Consider the following 15,554-nt stretch of genomic DNA (forward strand, 5'->3'; position numbering starts at 1 on the left):
CATTTTTCGTTTTTAACGTATATTTTTGTTGTGCTTTTTGCCTAAGACGACGACGACGTGTGAACAGATTGCTCATACGCCGCGTGGTACACGAGCCAAAAGCCAGCGTTAAAGCCTCTCTTTCGGCCACTTTCACTGATTCAAGTTTCTCACCTGGCAGCGTCGCAGTAATTCGCACGTTTTACCGTTACCGCTTCGCGATTGCGCAACACCCAACACCCAACACACACATACACAGTCGAGAGTGTCGGCCAAACACAAACACAAAGAGAGGTAGAGTCACACCCATAGCCACAATAAATTGGCAACAATCTTGCGTTTGGCCAAGACGAGTAGCCCGAGCACTTTGATTGAAATAACTGTAATACGTTGCATTTTGGCAGGCCGCCTATCTGGGTGAGTGTGTGACGCCTCGATGGTTTGGCTTGGGTTTTCCAGGCCCCCATTAACCCCACAAGTCCCCATACCGCTTCGATTCTCCCCTTTTGGCATGTTTCAGGGGCGCACTTAAGCCGCAGCGCTTCCCGCGCAGATAAACCAAACGAAAGGAAGTCATGAATGGCCAGATTGAGGCGCACCAAACGGGCCAAGTCAATTGCCATTGAAATGGGAGCTGTTCGCGCTCGTGGCTTTGATAGAACCGTAGAAACTCAAGCAGGTAGAAAGATATTAACAGGTGACAGAAAAATGTACTATTAATTATTACTCCAAACTGTTTTCAGTTAACAAATTTACAACTAAATTTTCTATCATAAGAAAACAGATCTATTAAACAATTTAAACACTTTGTATGTATTAGAATTAAATTCCCATTGCTTAGTTCCAAAAACATATGAAAAGCATATACATAAATAATAGCAGTAATTTATTCAATAAGCAAGCTATTTCCAAGAAAAAGTATTGCATATTTGTTAGATTTCTTTAGCTAGTTTAGTTGTATCCACGCCTTTTCCCACGCTAACATCATCCACCCAACTATTTGCCTGATGATTGAATATTAAACAAAAAACCCCCGCCATTTAACTACACATTGTTTTTTTGGCAACTTTCGAAATTGTATATTTTTGATTAAGATAAAATTTTATCCCACTCTTCAGAGCTGAACTGGAACCCTTCAACATTTTTCTTAAGTTTCTTATTATTTATTTTTTTTTTTTGCTTTCTGCTTGTCTGTCTTTCGGTTTTATTTCAAGAAGAGCCAACACAGAGCAGCAGAGGCCACAAAAAAAATATCAAAAAACTACCAAAAGGCAAAGAAAGAAATGAATTTAAAAACTGCCGAAAAAGTGAAAGTTAATTTTTGGTGATGTTGCTAAGCCGGCAGAGTAGCTGGCTTCTTGTTGTTGTTTTTGTTGCTAGTGGCGTCGGCGTTTGTTGCTTCAACGAAAAAATGTAGAAATGTAGAAAAAAGGCATTTTTCGGCAGCTAAAGAGCCGCTTATGAATTTGATATTGTTTAAATTATGCCGCGCAATGTCAAATAGAAACAGAAACTGAAACGGAAACAGTAAAAGTAAAATTACCCTTTTGTTGCCGCTTTATTTTTTGGCAGATCAACTTTGGCTGATAACAACAAAAGGCCAACGACGAGCCGAGAGTCAAGAGAAAAAAAGAGGCAAAAAGGCCGCAACAGTCGGCTTTTAAATGCATCATAATAAAAACCCAAAAAAAAAAAAGTAGTGCCTGGAATATAAGTATATATACAATATACACAAATATACTTGTATATATGTATATATGGAAAGCACCCAAAAGTCAGAAACGAAAGTTGTCTGGAAATGTCGCGTTCAACAAGTTGTTGCCGTATTTTTTGGCCCTTGCCGAGAGCATGGCCTAAAGTCGAAAGCAAAAGTGATTGTGAAATGCCAGCGAGTCGGACTCGTAGAGCCCCCAAAAAACCAAAAAACCGAAAGGTTCGAAAGTCGAGAGATACTCAAGCTAACCTACCCCACGCGGAAATGTCAGCTGAATCCATACAGCAGCCCCTCAAAAATAAAACAAACTACCAAATGCACAAGAAATGCCCCTCCTGTCAGTCGTCATAAGTCGCCAAAGTCGCCCCAATTGGACGCACAGCCCCCATTTTCCATTTCCCCCCCTGCCAATCGATTTAAGCTGACTTTCACACTACATCAGGGTCGTTTTAGGGGGACGGTGGGGATGGTAGCTGTCGTTGGGGTGCGAAAAACTAGCCAGGCATACAATCAATTTGGGGAAATGCAACGGCAGCGACAGGGAAGTAAACTTAACCCACAAAGGTCAAGAGCAATCAGCCTTTTGAAGGCAATTAGTTAATTCCATCCAGAGAACATGTTGTGGTGCTGGAAACCGCATTTCAATTACATTTCAAATCGATTTCAAATAAATACAGCTAAATCTAATCAATTCCATTTAGTTAGTTGTATAAGCAGAGCGGTTTTATAATATTATTTTATTAGGAGCATATGCTCTGTTGTTTAAAAACACTTCCCAATTATAATAATAATAATAATTATTAAAAATAATCAATCATTTTTGGCACTATTCACTTGTTCACAAGTGAACCCAAAGAAAGGTTGTTTTGGTGTCAAAAGTAATATAATATTATTGCAGTGTCTAAAACATTTAATTATTAGTTAAATAATTTAATTAAAAATTATTTAATTTATTTCCAATACCAACGTTGTGCTTGTGCTGTTTAGTTAGTAAGTGCTGATCCATACCATTCAAGTAGTTGGCGTGTTGCTTCCACAATTGTTGCACCTGGAATTGCGTCCATCGATTGTTGTCATCGCCGCCCACTGCATTGTTGCTGTTGTTGTTGTTGCTATTGTTGTTTGTATTATTATTATTATTGTTGCTGCTGTTGTTGTTGTTGCTGTTGTTGATCACACCCACCAGGCTGTTGACCAAACTGTTCTCGTGCGCCTGTTGTTGCTGCGCCACCGCGGAGGCGGTGTTCACTGTGGGCGTGGCATTGTTGCTGGCCGCCAGATTGGCATTTGGTGTGGCTGGATTGTTGTTGTTATTATTATTACTATTATTATTGTTGTTGTTGTTGAGGGAGGCATGGTTATTGATAATGATATTGAGATTGTTGTGATTGAGTATGTTATTGTTATTATTATTATTGCTGTTGTTGTTGTTGTTGCTGCCAGGACTGCCGCCCGTGCTGTTGGCATGTTGCTGCTGCTGCTGATGCTGTTGCAGGTTGTTGGCCGCCACAGCGACCACCGCCGCTGCTGCATTCACATTTACGTGCGCCAAATGTTGCAGATGATGTTGCAGCAGTTGCGTGGGCGGCGGCAGCGTGCCACTTGCCACATTGTTGCCATTGCTCAGTGTGTTGAGCAGTTGTTGCTGCTGTTGCTGCTGCTGCTGGTGTTGCATGTTGCTGCGCAGCAGATTGTTGTTGCACGCCACATTGAGATTCGAGTTGCTGGTGTTGCTGGCATTGTTGCCCGCGTTGCTGCCACCGTTGCCGGCCAACAAATGCGGCAGATTGTGCACCACTTGCAGTGGCAAGCTGCTCAGCGGCGGCAAGGCTGCCGTCTGCGACATGTTGCCGAGCAACTGTTGCTGCTGGTGTTGCTGCTGCTGCTGTTGTTGCTGCTGCTGTTGCTGTTGCACACTCTGCAGCAGTTGCAGCTGCTGTTGCTGCTGATGCTGCATGCCATGTTGCTGCTGTTGCTGTTGCAGTGCCAGTGCTGGCGGTGGCATTTGATAGTCCATTCTCATTGCTGAGATCACAATTGTTTACACTCCCGGCTCAGTTCAATGTTTTCTACTGCATGTATCACTTAGCTGGCCATGTGTGGCCCAAACATGTTGCTGCTGCGGCACTCGCTGCTTGGCTTAATTAACTGTGGTAAATTGGAATTTAGAACCGAATAAAAGCTTTTATCGCACGTTGCTGCTGCTGCTGCTGCTGCGATCACAGCAGCAACATCAAAAACACAGAGAGCGAGCTCACTTTGCTACTCAGAATTTGCGGCGAGCGCTTTGGCTCAGTTTTGTTTTTGTTGCCCTTTTTTTTGCATTCGCAATTTTGCTATTGTTTGTTTAGTTTGTTTTGTTTGCCTGCTTCTATTATTATTCGTTGTCAACTATTCCGTGTACTGAGCGTTGTTTTATTTCATTTTTTTCCCCCACTTTTTTTTTTTGTATTTTTTTATCGTTGTGTGGGGCTGGGCCCGTTTGTTGGGGGGTTCAGTTCTCAGTTCTCGCTGCCCGCCGCTTCTGAATGAGAAAAGTTTGACCTTGAGGCGGCAGTAGGAAAAAAAAGCAAAATAAACAGCCAGCAAAATGTTTTCGCTATGCGTTTTTGCTATTTTTCAAACTGATCGTCGATCGTTTTTTTTTCTGTGTGTTTTGGCGCTCATGCGAAATTTTATTGCAGCATTAATTCTTTTTTTTTGGTCAGCGAATGTTTGGGGCTGTTTAGCAATTCATAGTACTGTTGTATTTATTTATTGCAATTTTTGATAACTGATACAATGTACTAAATATTTTTTGCAAATTTTATGATCTTGGAGTATGCATGAAGTAATGATAAGAAATTTGTTTATTTGAATCAAACATTAGTGCACAAATATTAAGCAAGTGTGAATAATATCATATTTTAAATGTATACTTATACTTCTGCATTAAACTTTAAACAAGATCATAATTATCTACAAAATATTTAGTACTGTCAGTTTTTATACTACTAAATTGTTGTTTGCAAACTTATAAACACCTTTGATTTATTCCAAATATAAAATTTTATATATATGTTGTATATTTTATATATGTGTTTTATACATAAACTTGTATATAAATTCCCTTTAGGAATTTCACTTGCTGATCTTGTGATCACAAATTTCTTAGAGAGATCAACAAATTTCAAGCACTGCACTATACATTTTAATTACAATTAATCCAAGATGAGCTGCTCCTGGAGGATCAATGATCATCCACGGAATTGGATGAAGGAAACGAAAGTTCACAAGTTCGCACGAATTCGAATTCGAAAGCGTCGTGCTGCAGACAAAGACACGCGTCGTATACGTATTATTTTATGGCTTTTTCTTTGTCGCTATTCGGCGGCTTTTTAATTGTATTGGTTGGTGGAGGAGAGTGGGGATTTTTGAGTTTTCGGTATTGGATTTTGGTTGGCTATATATTCATGTGATTTGGTTTTTATGTTGTTTTAGGTTTTTGTTTTTTTTAGTTTTTGGTGGAGAGCCGTCAACCGAACCGGTGCCGCCGGACTGCGAACGTCGAGTGAACGCGCGCGTCGCCAGCGCGATGAAACGCAGCTTCGCAGCTGAGCAGAGGAGCAGAGCAGCTGAGCAGCAGAGCAGCAGAGAAATGCAGAGAAGCGGATAAGCGGAGAAAAAGCCAGAGAAACGGAGTGAAAAGCTGGAGAAGCAACGGCGAAGTAAGACCAGCAAAAAAGAGAAGCAAAATAAAAGCCAAACTTGAAACCGAAAGCCTGAAAGCCCACTCGTCCCGTCTTGCTCTCGCCCCCTCTCTCTCTCGCACTCTCTCATCGCATTCGCTTGATTTTTTTGCGCATTCCGCCTGTTTACTTTCTTTCGCGCCGCCTGGCAAAGTTCGCCGACGTCGACGTCGCTGTCGCCACGCTTGGCGGGAGCTGCGCTGCCGACGCCAACGGCGACGCCATGCGGAAGCAGATTTTCCGCTGCCCACGAAAGCAGCAGCTTTGTTTTGAGTCAATCGCAAAAAAGCTTTTCGCTCTTCGAATTGAGTGATATTTTCTAAGCTCGAGTTGGATATTTTCAAAACGAATATCACACGAATTTTTGCATACAAAATGTTTGTTCGAAAGTTTTGTATCTTTACGATCACTAATATCTACATTGACAATATACTATTTAAAACCATTTTTTCTTTCAAACTATGAGTGTTAGTAAATGAAACAAGACAAAAGCTTACCATTATCGTTTTTAGCAAACCACAAAATTACTTGTACTCACAAACAGTCATTAACAGTGGAAAATACTGAGTTTCGATGCTTACCTGTAAGTAAAAGAGAGTGCAAATTGCATTAGAACAATGTTTAAGCAACAATAAGTCAAAATAAAATAAAGCGGCATTTTTAATAATAGCAAGTAGATATTTGGCATTGTCAAGGGTGGCGGAAATTTCCCAGGCATGAGTTATGGGATGGCCACCCACAGCCCCAACTGACATTTATCCATTTTAGCTTTCCCCACACCACCCAGCACACACATCAACACGAAATGCATACAAATTATTATACAGGCCGACCAAAAAAGGTCATTTCCAGTGTATTCAATAGCGAAAATTTTCACCAACCTCAGCTGAAAACAGAAAACAGCAAACAGCGAATAATCGAGAGGGAGAGATGATAGAGCACCCACATTTCATTTGCCATATGCATTTCCATATCGTCAGCCATAAAAATCTCATCAGCCTAATTCCGAAATCTAATCAAACCAAATGTATTTCCTTCACGTTGACCAACTGAGGTCAGTTCACACAAAAAAAAAAAGGGAAACGGAAAAACCTATGAAAATTTGGTGGCAGCTTAGTCGCGATTTTTGAAAGGATTTGTGCCAAATGCATTGACAAAGTAGATCAAAAAAGGTGAAAGGATGTGCCAAAAAAATACAAGAAACGAAACTGGTTGAATTGAAAGCCTTTTAGGCCAGCGAACTAAAGTGCCAGCGAAATGTATCGGTTCCATGATTATTAAATGGAAAATTTAACGGCATATAAAGTAATTTTCCAGTTCTAATTGCCACGCAAAAGGAGAATTCCTATGGGCTAGCTACTAAGGGAGTCATCAACTGATAAGATATAGTTGCTTGTGTAAACAGGCACTTAACAATACATTGCTATATGCCAACTAAATTTAGTTTAATCACTTCACTAGCAAAGCAATTTGGTGTAGGTCGAAAAGTAAATGATTTTTATCTGCAGCAAGGAGTAAGTGTCGCAAATTAATCAGCATTCCCTGGTGTTAGGTACCGCGATACCGCAGTGCAAAGATACATTTGCAAATGTATCTACATTCTGAGTTCCATTTCCTATTCAATGCGAAACGTCGGCGACGTCAGTGGGTATAGTATGTACATATATACGGGCTATATGGCTATATGGCTATATGTACATGAAGTGTACTATATAGTACAGCTGAGCTCACGTGTGCGCGGCAAGCTTTCTTGACTTTTGCGCTTTACAAGCTCGCAGTGCGCAAAGTTCTCGGCCGCTGACGTCGGATGATATCAGTCGCTGTGGCCGGGATGCAGATAGACGTTCTACAGACATATCGCACAGGGTTCCCAGATACATATATAATATATACATATATATCAAAACTGAGTTTCTAATGCAGCCTGGGCAAGTGTGGAAATCCTCCGAACTAGTCATCATGCACTTTATCAGTTGTTTTCGGTTTCTCTCCCTTTAAGTGTACTTTTTGTGTTCTCAAAGCCAATTAGTTATTCACAGAACTATTTATGACTAATGTTTAAGCCAAGCAAGAAAATGCAAAGTACCTAAGCGGTAAACGATACGTATATACATACGTATGCAAAGCAGGGCTATTAAGTACCATTTTTCTAGTTTACTTTAAATATTTTTAACAAACCATTAAGGCAAATTTATATATAATAATTCATCTGTATTTAACGCCCATTTTCCTACAATTTCCCCACATTTTCCTCGACATTTTCCTTTTTCACCTCACCTGAGCTGGCTGGCTGAAAACGCGCTTTCAAGCTGTTCAAATGGTTGTGATGCTCGTTGGCGATCACGGCCGCTGCGACGGCATTTGCCACATGTTGCACGGAGGACACGTTGTTGTTGCTGTTACTACTGCTGTTGCCACTGTTGTTGTTGTTGTTATTCTGGCCAGGATTTCCACCATTGCCATTGCCAGTGGCTGCATTAGCATTGCCACTGGCACTCCCATTCGATCCCTGATTGTTGCCACTTGCAACTGCAGCGGCTGCCGCAACCGCAGCAGCATTGCAACTGGCAGCAGCAGCTGCTGCAGCTGCAGCGGCATTGCTCTGCGGATCCATGAAGGAGTTGCGCTGGTAGTGTGGATTCTCCTGGTAAATCCGCTGGTACGTCAACGTGGGCAGTGTCCACGAGTTGTTCGTCTTGTAGTGGAAGTTGCCGGTGCCGAAAATGGAGTGGGTGTTGGTGTTGCCACCGCTGTTGCCTGCTGCAGCGGCAACGGCGGCCGAGGAAAGTGTGTGAGCCAGCTGGGCGGCATGATGCTGCTGCTGCTGCTGTGCGTGCTGCTGTTGTTGTTGCTGCTGCTGGTGGTGTTGCGGTTGCTGTTGTTGCTGCTGGTGTGTGTGATGCGGATGCAAGGGGTGGCCGTGATGTTGCTGCTGATGCTGGGAGTGCTGCTGCTGTTGCTGTTGCTGTTGCTGCTGCAGGACGGCGGCAACATGCTGCTGGTGCGCTTGATGGTGCTGCTGCTGCTGCAGATGCTGTTGGTGTTGGTGTTGCTGCTGTTGATGCTGCTGCTGTTGCTGCTGCTGTTGCTGATGGTGCAGGGCGGCGGTTTGTTGCTGCTGCTGCAAGGCCCAGGCATTCACGCCATTGTTGCTGGTGGCACCTGCCCCGCCGCCGCCGCCGCCTCCTGTGGCGCTACTCTTGCCCGAATCATTGCTGCTGACACTGCTGCGATGGTTGTCCATGGTGCTTGAGGATCCTGTCATGCTGCCATCGTTGCCGCTGTCGCTGTTGCCGCTGCTGCTGTTGTTGCCGCTGCTGTTGTTGTTATTGTTGCTATTGTTGCTGCTGCTGTTGCCACCGCCATTGCCCGCCGCTGCGGCAGCAACTTGCGAGTTGAGCTGCTGGAAATACTGCGACAGTGTGGCATTCGCGTGCTCCTGGCCAAAGAAACTGGTGCACGAATTCGTATCCGACGACATGATCACTGGGTTCTTCAACGGGGTTCGTTCGATATTCACTGGGTTATCCTTCACTGGGGGTATGGTTAGTCACTGATCCCTGATGATCCTAGGTGATCACCTCCTTGTGCTGAACGTGATTGAATTTGCTGGTGAGCAGTATAAACTTTGGGCCACGGCCGAAAGTTGTGCGCATTGTCTTTACACTTTGGCTTCACTTGAGTTTTTCTTTTTTGTTTTTTTTTTTTTTTGTTTGGTCTAAACGTCTGTGTCTGTGTTATCTGGAAATATTGTGCTTTTGATTTTGAAAAACCCTGATTAGTGTTGAGCACTTTGGTATGTTTGCTGATTTTTTATTTGCCAGTCAATTGATAGCCAATTCGTTGTTGCTAATGAACAGGTGATAGTGGGTTAAAAATGTTGCGAATGAATCAGGTTTTTTTTTTTGCAGTTTTAGTATTGAGTATTGAGTATTGAGTATTCAGCATGGGGAAGCGATTTTTGATAGCGACTGATAATGAGTGCGCTTGTTTTCGTATGATCGGGGAATGCACTTTGTTTTCGTCTATTTTTGTATGATTTTTATTTAGTTTTCCATTAGTTTTTATTGATGATCGTGATGATAAGGAATAAGAAAAGGCATTGTATATAGTTGTATAGTTTTGCGCTTTCTTTTCGTTCAATCAATTTTGTATAATAAGATTTTTGTGACGCTATAGAAATTTCATTTTGTTGGAATCAATAGGTACAAAGGCTTTCCGTGTTCTTTATAGAATTTTTGCAATCAAAACATTCACGGTCAATTATTGTTTTCGCTTCACATTTCAACTGAAATAAACTAATAATTGTTTGCCAATTAAACTGTATATCAAATCAACCGAGTCAAAGGCTTCAAATGTATTTTAAAACATTAGTATAATTTCGAATACTTTCTATATGTAAATCAAAACAAATAAATTATTATTTGCCAAATCAATTGAATTATCCTTTCCTTGCATGAATAACTCTTCTTCCTCTCAGCCTTTTTTTAGTGTGTTGAATACCTTTTCTTATTCTCAGAATTGCTTGCTGCTTTGGATATGAGATCGTTTTTTGCTTTGAGTTTTTTGCTGTTTCGTATTTTTCTTTCTGGAGTTTGTTGTTTTGTAGAAAAAGTAAAAATAAGTAGTTAAACTGTTTGAAATTAGATCCGTAACTTTAGCGCTGCTGGTTGGAGATTCTCGAGAGATCTCCGGATCTCTCGCTCTTTCTCTCTCTCTCTCTCTCCCTCTCTTTCACTACGCCTCGTTCTATCTCTCTCGTTCTGCGTATTTATTTCCTTTTTAATAATAGTAATTATTCGTATGACACACACACACACTTTAGATTTATTTCACAATGGTTTGCACTTGAAATTTGATAAAACAAAAATGATTTCCTCGTTTTGATAGTTCTTCTAGAACTATTTTTGTGATATTGAAAAATCAATTTCAATTAATTTATTTTGCTGAGCGTAGAAATATATTTTTGATTTTCCCGCTCGAGTGGCGAAAACACGGAACGAGCTGCGACGATTTTCACATGAGAACGCGATGCGACAGAATGCCGGCCGAGTAATTTTCTCGGTCTCAATGTCCGTCTCTGGTTTTCCTCTGCCGCCGCTGCAGTCGCCGCCGCAGTCGACGTCGCAGTCGACGTCGCAGTCGCCGCTACCGCTCTCTCAGCCAGCTAAAATTGCAGTTTTCTGCAAGTAAGTCGGCTTACGTAAAGGGCGGAGGTCCGAAAACAGTACCCCCCTCCCTCTACCACTTTGATAATTGTTTTACTGGCTTTTTTTTTTATCAAATGTTGGTAGCGCAAAATATTTGTACATGTACAAAATATATTTTTATATACAGCAGTGGGAAAATTACTAGTATTATTGCTAAATTAATCGATCCAAATGACAGGTATTTTTACACAAATATAAGTTGTTATTTAAAAGAAGGCACATATTTAATGAACAAAGATTAAAACATTATTAAAAGTACCAGATCTAAATAGTATAAATTTAAATTTATTTAATAGTTACCTTAAGTTATTTTCCTAAAATTATTTACATTAAAAACTTATATTAATTATTTTATTTCAGCAAAATTTGTATAAATGTTAGTTTTTCAATTTCACTTATGCTTTTCCAGTAAGGAATGTCAATTTAAAAAAAACTTTTTTCCAATAAGAATTCATACATTTGTAAATTTAGTGCTATTTTTATGAGCACAACTATATATATTTGTATATACTTGGGGGACTGCGACAGCGACGTCGACTGCGGCAGCGCTGCTGCGGCCAAGTCACGCGGATTTCAATATGACCCAAAGCCCACTGTCTAGCACAGTTCTAAGCACGTGTTGCGGACACACCGGGCACACACACAGACGCAAATTAATTGAGAGAGAGAGCGACAGAGAAAGAGAGAGAAGTGCACGTTGAACGACAAGCGCACTCAAAGATACAAATGGGCAGACACACAGATACGCGTACCGATAGAATGGCAGCTAGAAATACGAATGCAACTCAAAAGTTTCCAGTCGATTCGCAATAGACCGCTATATCTGTATCTAAACCCCCCTCCTCCCCCTGTACCCCTGTAACGGCCACTAGACTATACACACATCAGCTGGAGTGCGTGGCCAATTGGCGTGGCAATATTCGGTTAATTCGGCACTGGTGCGTCTGCAACACGTGACGTATGCGTAATGTGCTCCGAAGGATTGCCACTCTGTGCCGCCAACTAATTACCGCTGCGTCATTCCCACCACCAGTAAGTAGCTCTCAAAGGGGGGGAAGGGTGGGTTGTTGGGCATCGAGAGCTGGGTGCTTCACACTCGGGGCGAAAACCCAATCAAACGACGTAGTAGCTGCAACGGAGCGTATACTTAATCTGCATTCTATCGAAGGCGCTAAACTATTGCCGTAGGTCGCCGTTTTTTCTTGGAAATTTCAAAAAGTATTCAAACTATTCGAGGGCTTAATCAAGTTTTAAATAATTATAATAATCGTTTTTTGTTGTCATAGGTCCGGCACAATTTCCTAGAAGTTTTGTATAATACGCCCGTACTTTCCGATGCACTCAATTAACTTTCATTGATCATCGCAGATTTTTGAACTATGAATCAGAGCAGTTAAAAATGCTAAAAATACACTTTTGAATATTGTTATTAACAAATGTATGCAGGATACCAAAATATTTAATTTAAAATTATTTAAAAAATTTGTAATAGTTGAACTATAAAATTAAATAAAGCCTTGCTAAATTTGTAGGGTTTCATCCTTCGCTAAACTAATTCAAAAGAATTCCAAGAATATCCTGACACTTTTTCCACCCCAAAAACTTCTTTATTCGCAACCCCCTTTTAAGCCTTGTGCGCTATTCTTCGGTCTAAGAAAACTCTTTTTGTATTTGAGAAACCCAGTCAGCCCTGAAATCCCATCAATTGGCATAACCATGGACCATGTGGTGCAGTTCGCTTCAGTCACCTGTTTTCCCCAGTCGACTCAATTCAGTGGCAATATCGAGTATACGCCCCGTGCAGCCAAGTGACTATTTTTGGAAATGCGAAAGCAACAAGTCATCCGAAGCTTCGGGAAAATGTAGGAAACGAAGTTGGCTTCGTGCTCCAATGACAGAAGGATGTGCGGCAGAGGTACGCTATTGGCCAGGCTTATATGCCAGCGGAGCCGAGAATAGGGAACCAATCCGGGAAAATCGCCCAACGTCGACTGGGGCAGCGAATGACGTCGACTGCGACGGTGACAGAGGCAACGGCAGCGGCAGAGGCAGCGGCGTTGTCAGGTTTTCTGTTTGTTTTGTTGTCAGTTGTTGTATTTCGTATTATCACGTTTCGCTACCACGTGCAGCGGCGGTCTCCCCATCACCAGTGTGTATGTGTGTGTGTATCTGTGTGATTGGGCTAGTGCCACACTCACACTGGGTACAATCAAAAACACCCTCACACACACCACTGCACACCGCACTCACATAGATACGCCGTGGCGCTTCGTCCGATGAATGAGCCCTCTGAGAGAGCGGTAAAAAGTGCCAAGCAAAACCCAACTGAGTCGAAGACGCAGCTCTTGCTGGTTTATAAATAGCAATTTAAAGCATCGCACACACACCCATCACACACACATCGAATCAATGAGTCACACACACACTAGCACGACACTATTTTGCATCCGAAGAACAAATAACACAAATAGAGAAGCAAAAAACAGACCGCATAGATGTGCAAATAAAGCAAATTGTGCAGTATAAATATCGGAAGCGGAGCAGCAAAGCAGAAAGTAAACAAAATACTGCTTGCCTTTTTTTTTACCTATGCAAGATAGTAATTTTTTTTTTTTTTTATTATTATTGAGTACCCCTTTTTTGATTCTTGAGTTTTTTATGCATTTTTTCGAGCAAAAGTCGCTGCAAATTGAGCGCAGCAAATCAAACTCTAATTAAACATATTGTGATTTGGCGTGTTTGCATGGAAACCGTCTGGGTTCTAAGTTCTGAGTTCTGGGTTCTGAGTTCTGGTTCCATAGAGAGGTATGGAGGTATTATAATGGATCCGCTGGAGAGCGCGGGGTTTACGAGTCTGGCATGGCGTCGTTCGGTTCGAGTCATTATACACGTGTTTGCTGCAGCAGGTCGTAAATTAACATTTTGCTAAATAATTATTTAGAAATGCTGAAATGTGTAAACGTTTTTACGATAGCACGACTGGGTTATTAAGAGCCTGCAACCAATTGACCCAGTTAGTGCAGCTACATTTACTTCTAAGGGTACAACAATTAATATATTTATAAATTATGTTAGTTAGACAGACTTATAAGACAGACAGAAATAAATCAATATAAATAAACACCTCAAATTTGATGTAGTAGACAAGACTTTATGAACTTTGCCCACATAAGTGAGATTATAAATTCCTCGAAAACAATTATAAACAAATAATACTTCATATGTATAATTAAAAACTATGTGTGTAATTAAAAGCCCACTTAAAATTCATTAAAAAGAAACGGTGCCCTTAAGTACATATGAATCTGTTCAATAAAAATTCGTGATTGTTTTATCATTTGATATTAATTCATTCAAGGCCCCAAACACGCCATTCTTGATAATCCAATCTCAGTATAGCTCTTACTTGACTTTCATTCATTGGCCGAAAAGTTTTAATATCAAACATGCGCCATATCTGCGAAACCGTCAATTTTGTACGGTTTTATAGAACAAGTTAACGGAAAATAAAAATTATATTGCGGGCGGCTTGGCTTATCAGTGAAAAAACTTGGCCAACAGGTTGGTTTGCCTAGCCGCTGACCAGACAATAAACATAAATTTCATATCAACAAGCAGACACTATTCAGCAAATGGAATCCGGTGCAAAGTTAAAGTTCAGTTCACTCGGAAATTAATTTACGTAATTAAAGTACTGGCTAGAACCACCCCTCCCCCCCTGCGCTTTTGGCCTTATCATCACCCGGCACTTTGGACGGGAAATTCGAGTAGACCAAGAAGTGAAGTGAAGAAACAGCCAACGCAGCTGACGTCGTCGCCTGGCCAAACATGTGACCTCGCTGGCCAAAAAAAGGGGGCGGTAAGAGCGGCAAAACAACAGCAATCGCGGAAATTTGATTTCCATTTCGATTGTTGTCGTAGGCTAAGGCCAAGGTGGTAAAATTTCGTATTAATCCATACGCCAACGCGGCGTATGCGCGATATCCAGAGGAATCTCAGCTAGAAAACGATGCGCACGTGTTGCAGCCAACGGTCTTGCCCCCGTTGATGAGCTCCAATGTTTGAGCTGTGCGCCGTGGGGGCGGCTGGGTGGTGGGGCGGAAATGGTTAGGCGGTGGGTGGTTGTTGGTGGTGGGCGGTGGTCTTAGTGGGCGGCAGGGGGAAGCCGCCAGACAAGCTGCCTTCAGCAAAACACGAAAACACAAGCGGTTTGCGCTCTCTGGCGCTGTGAAGAGAGCGAAAGCTTTCGCCAGCTTTCCGTTTCAGTTGCACCAAAGCAGCCGCCAGGGGGCGCCAGAGCTTTTACTTTACAATGGGACAAATAGGCGCATTTATGATTTAAAAATAATGTCGCTGTAAGCTCATTTAGAGAGTTAGAACTAACTAAAATTTACTTTATTTACATTTTTAAAGTAACTTTCATATAAAGTATATTATATACAAGAGTAAAATGTATTTTTATAAAATCTTATTATAGTTTGAAAAAATTAAATGTACCATATAGGCGGTACTTAATAATTTATTGTCTGCTGAACTCGTTAATAAACCCAATCAGTACGGAAATTAAGCAAAAAGTACATTTACCTAAAAAAGTCACCAATAAGCTAGCGTAAATTTAAATTGCTTTTTTGTGCCCAAAAAACGTTGCGCTCGCTTCGTTTATTTATAGTTTTTATTTTTCATTCAGAAAATGTCAATGGTTGACAGTTGCACGTTGCCGGCGATAGATGGCGTTATATCTCCAAAATCATGAAATGGCATGAATTTTGAAATGTGTCCAACAGAAAAAATTAAAGCAGCTGCTCCAAATCTCAAATTGTAATATTTAAACTAACAACAAAATGTTCTGTACAGATACACCCACTCCTTTAAATTTATTCACGTATTTAGTTTTCATTTCATTTAGTTTTTTGGGCTCACAAG

At 41.2% G+C, this 15,554-nt stretch overlaps 1 protein-coding gene across 15 annotated transcripts in view; it reads right to left on the minus strand.

The window, feature by feature from the left end:
* Positions 1 to 15,554, minus strand: part of LOC6533367 (hepatic leukemia factor) — a 54,744-nt gene that overhangs the window by 8,897 nt on the left and 30,293 nt on the right. Inside the window, exons 1-2 of one of the 15 annotated variants that reach the window (XM_015194474.3) lie at positions 9,925 to 10,454; positions 7,699 to 9,176 (exon numbers count right to left, since the gene is read on the minus strand). The exons of 6 other annotated variants lie outside the window; for them this stretch is intronic. In XM_015194474.3, the coding sequence (XP_015049960.1) occupies positions 7,699 to 8,902 (1,204 nt within the window). In that variant the 5' untranslated portion in view covers positions 8,903 to 9,176; positions 9,925 to 10,454. Of the gene's footprint in view, positions 1 to 2,701; positions 4,445 to 5,048; positions 6,003 to 7,698; positions 10,726 to 15,554 lie in introns of those variants that run through there. 8 more of the 15 variants (XM_039373703.2, XM_039373701.2, XM_039373699.2 and 5 more) reach the window with 8 other exon arrangements.

This window comes from Drosophila yakuba, chromosome 3L (genome assembly GCF_016746365.2).
Source record: "Drosophila yakuba strain Tai18E2 chromosome 3L, Prin_Dyak_Tai18E2_2.1, whole genome shotgun sequence".
In the NCBI taxonomy this organism is placed as follows: Eukaryota; Metazoa; Arthropoda; class Insecta; order Diptera; family Drosophilidae; genus Drosophila; species Drosophila yakuba.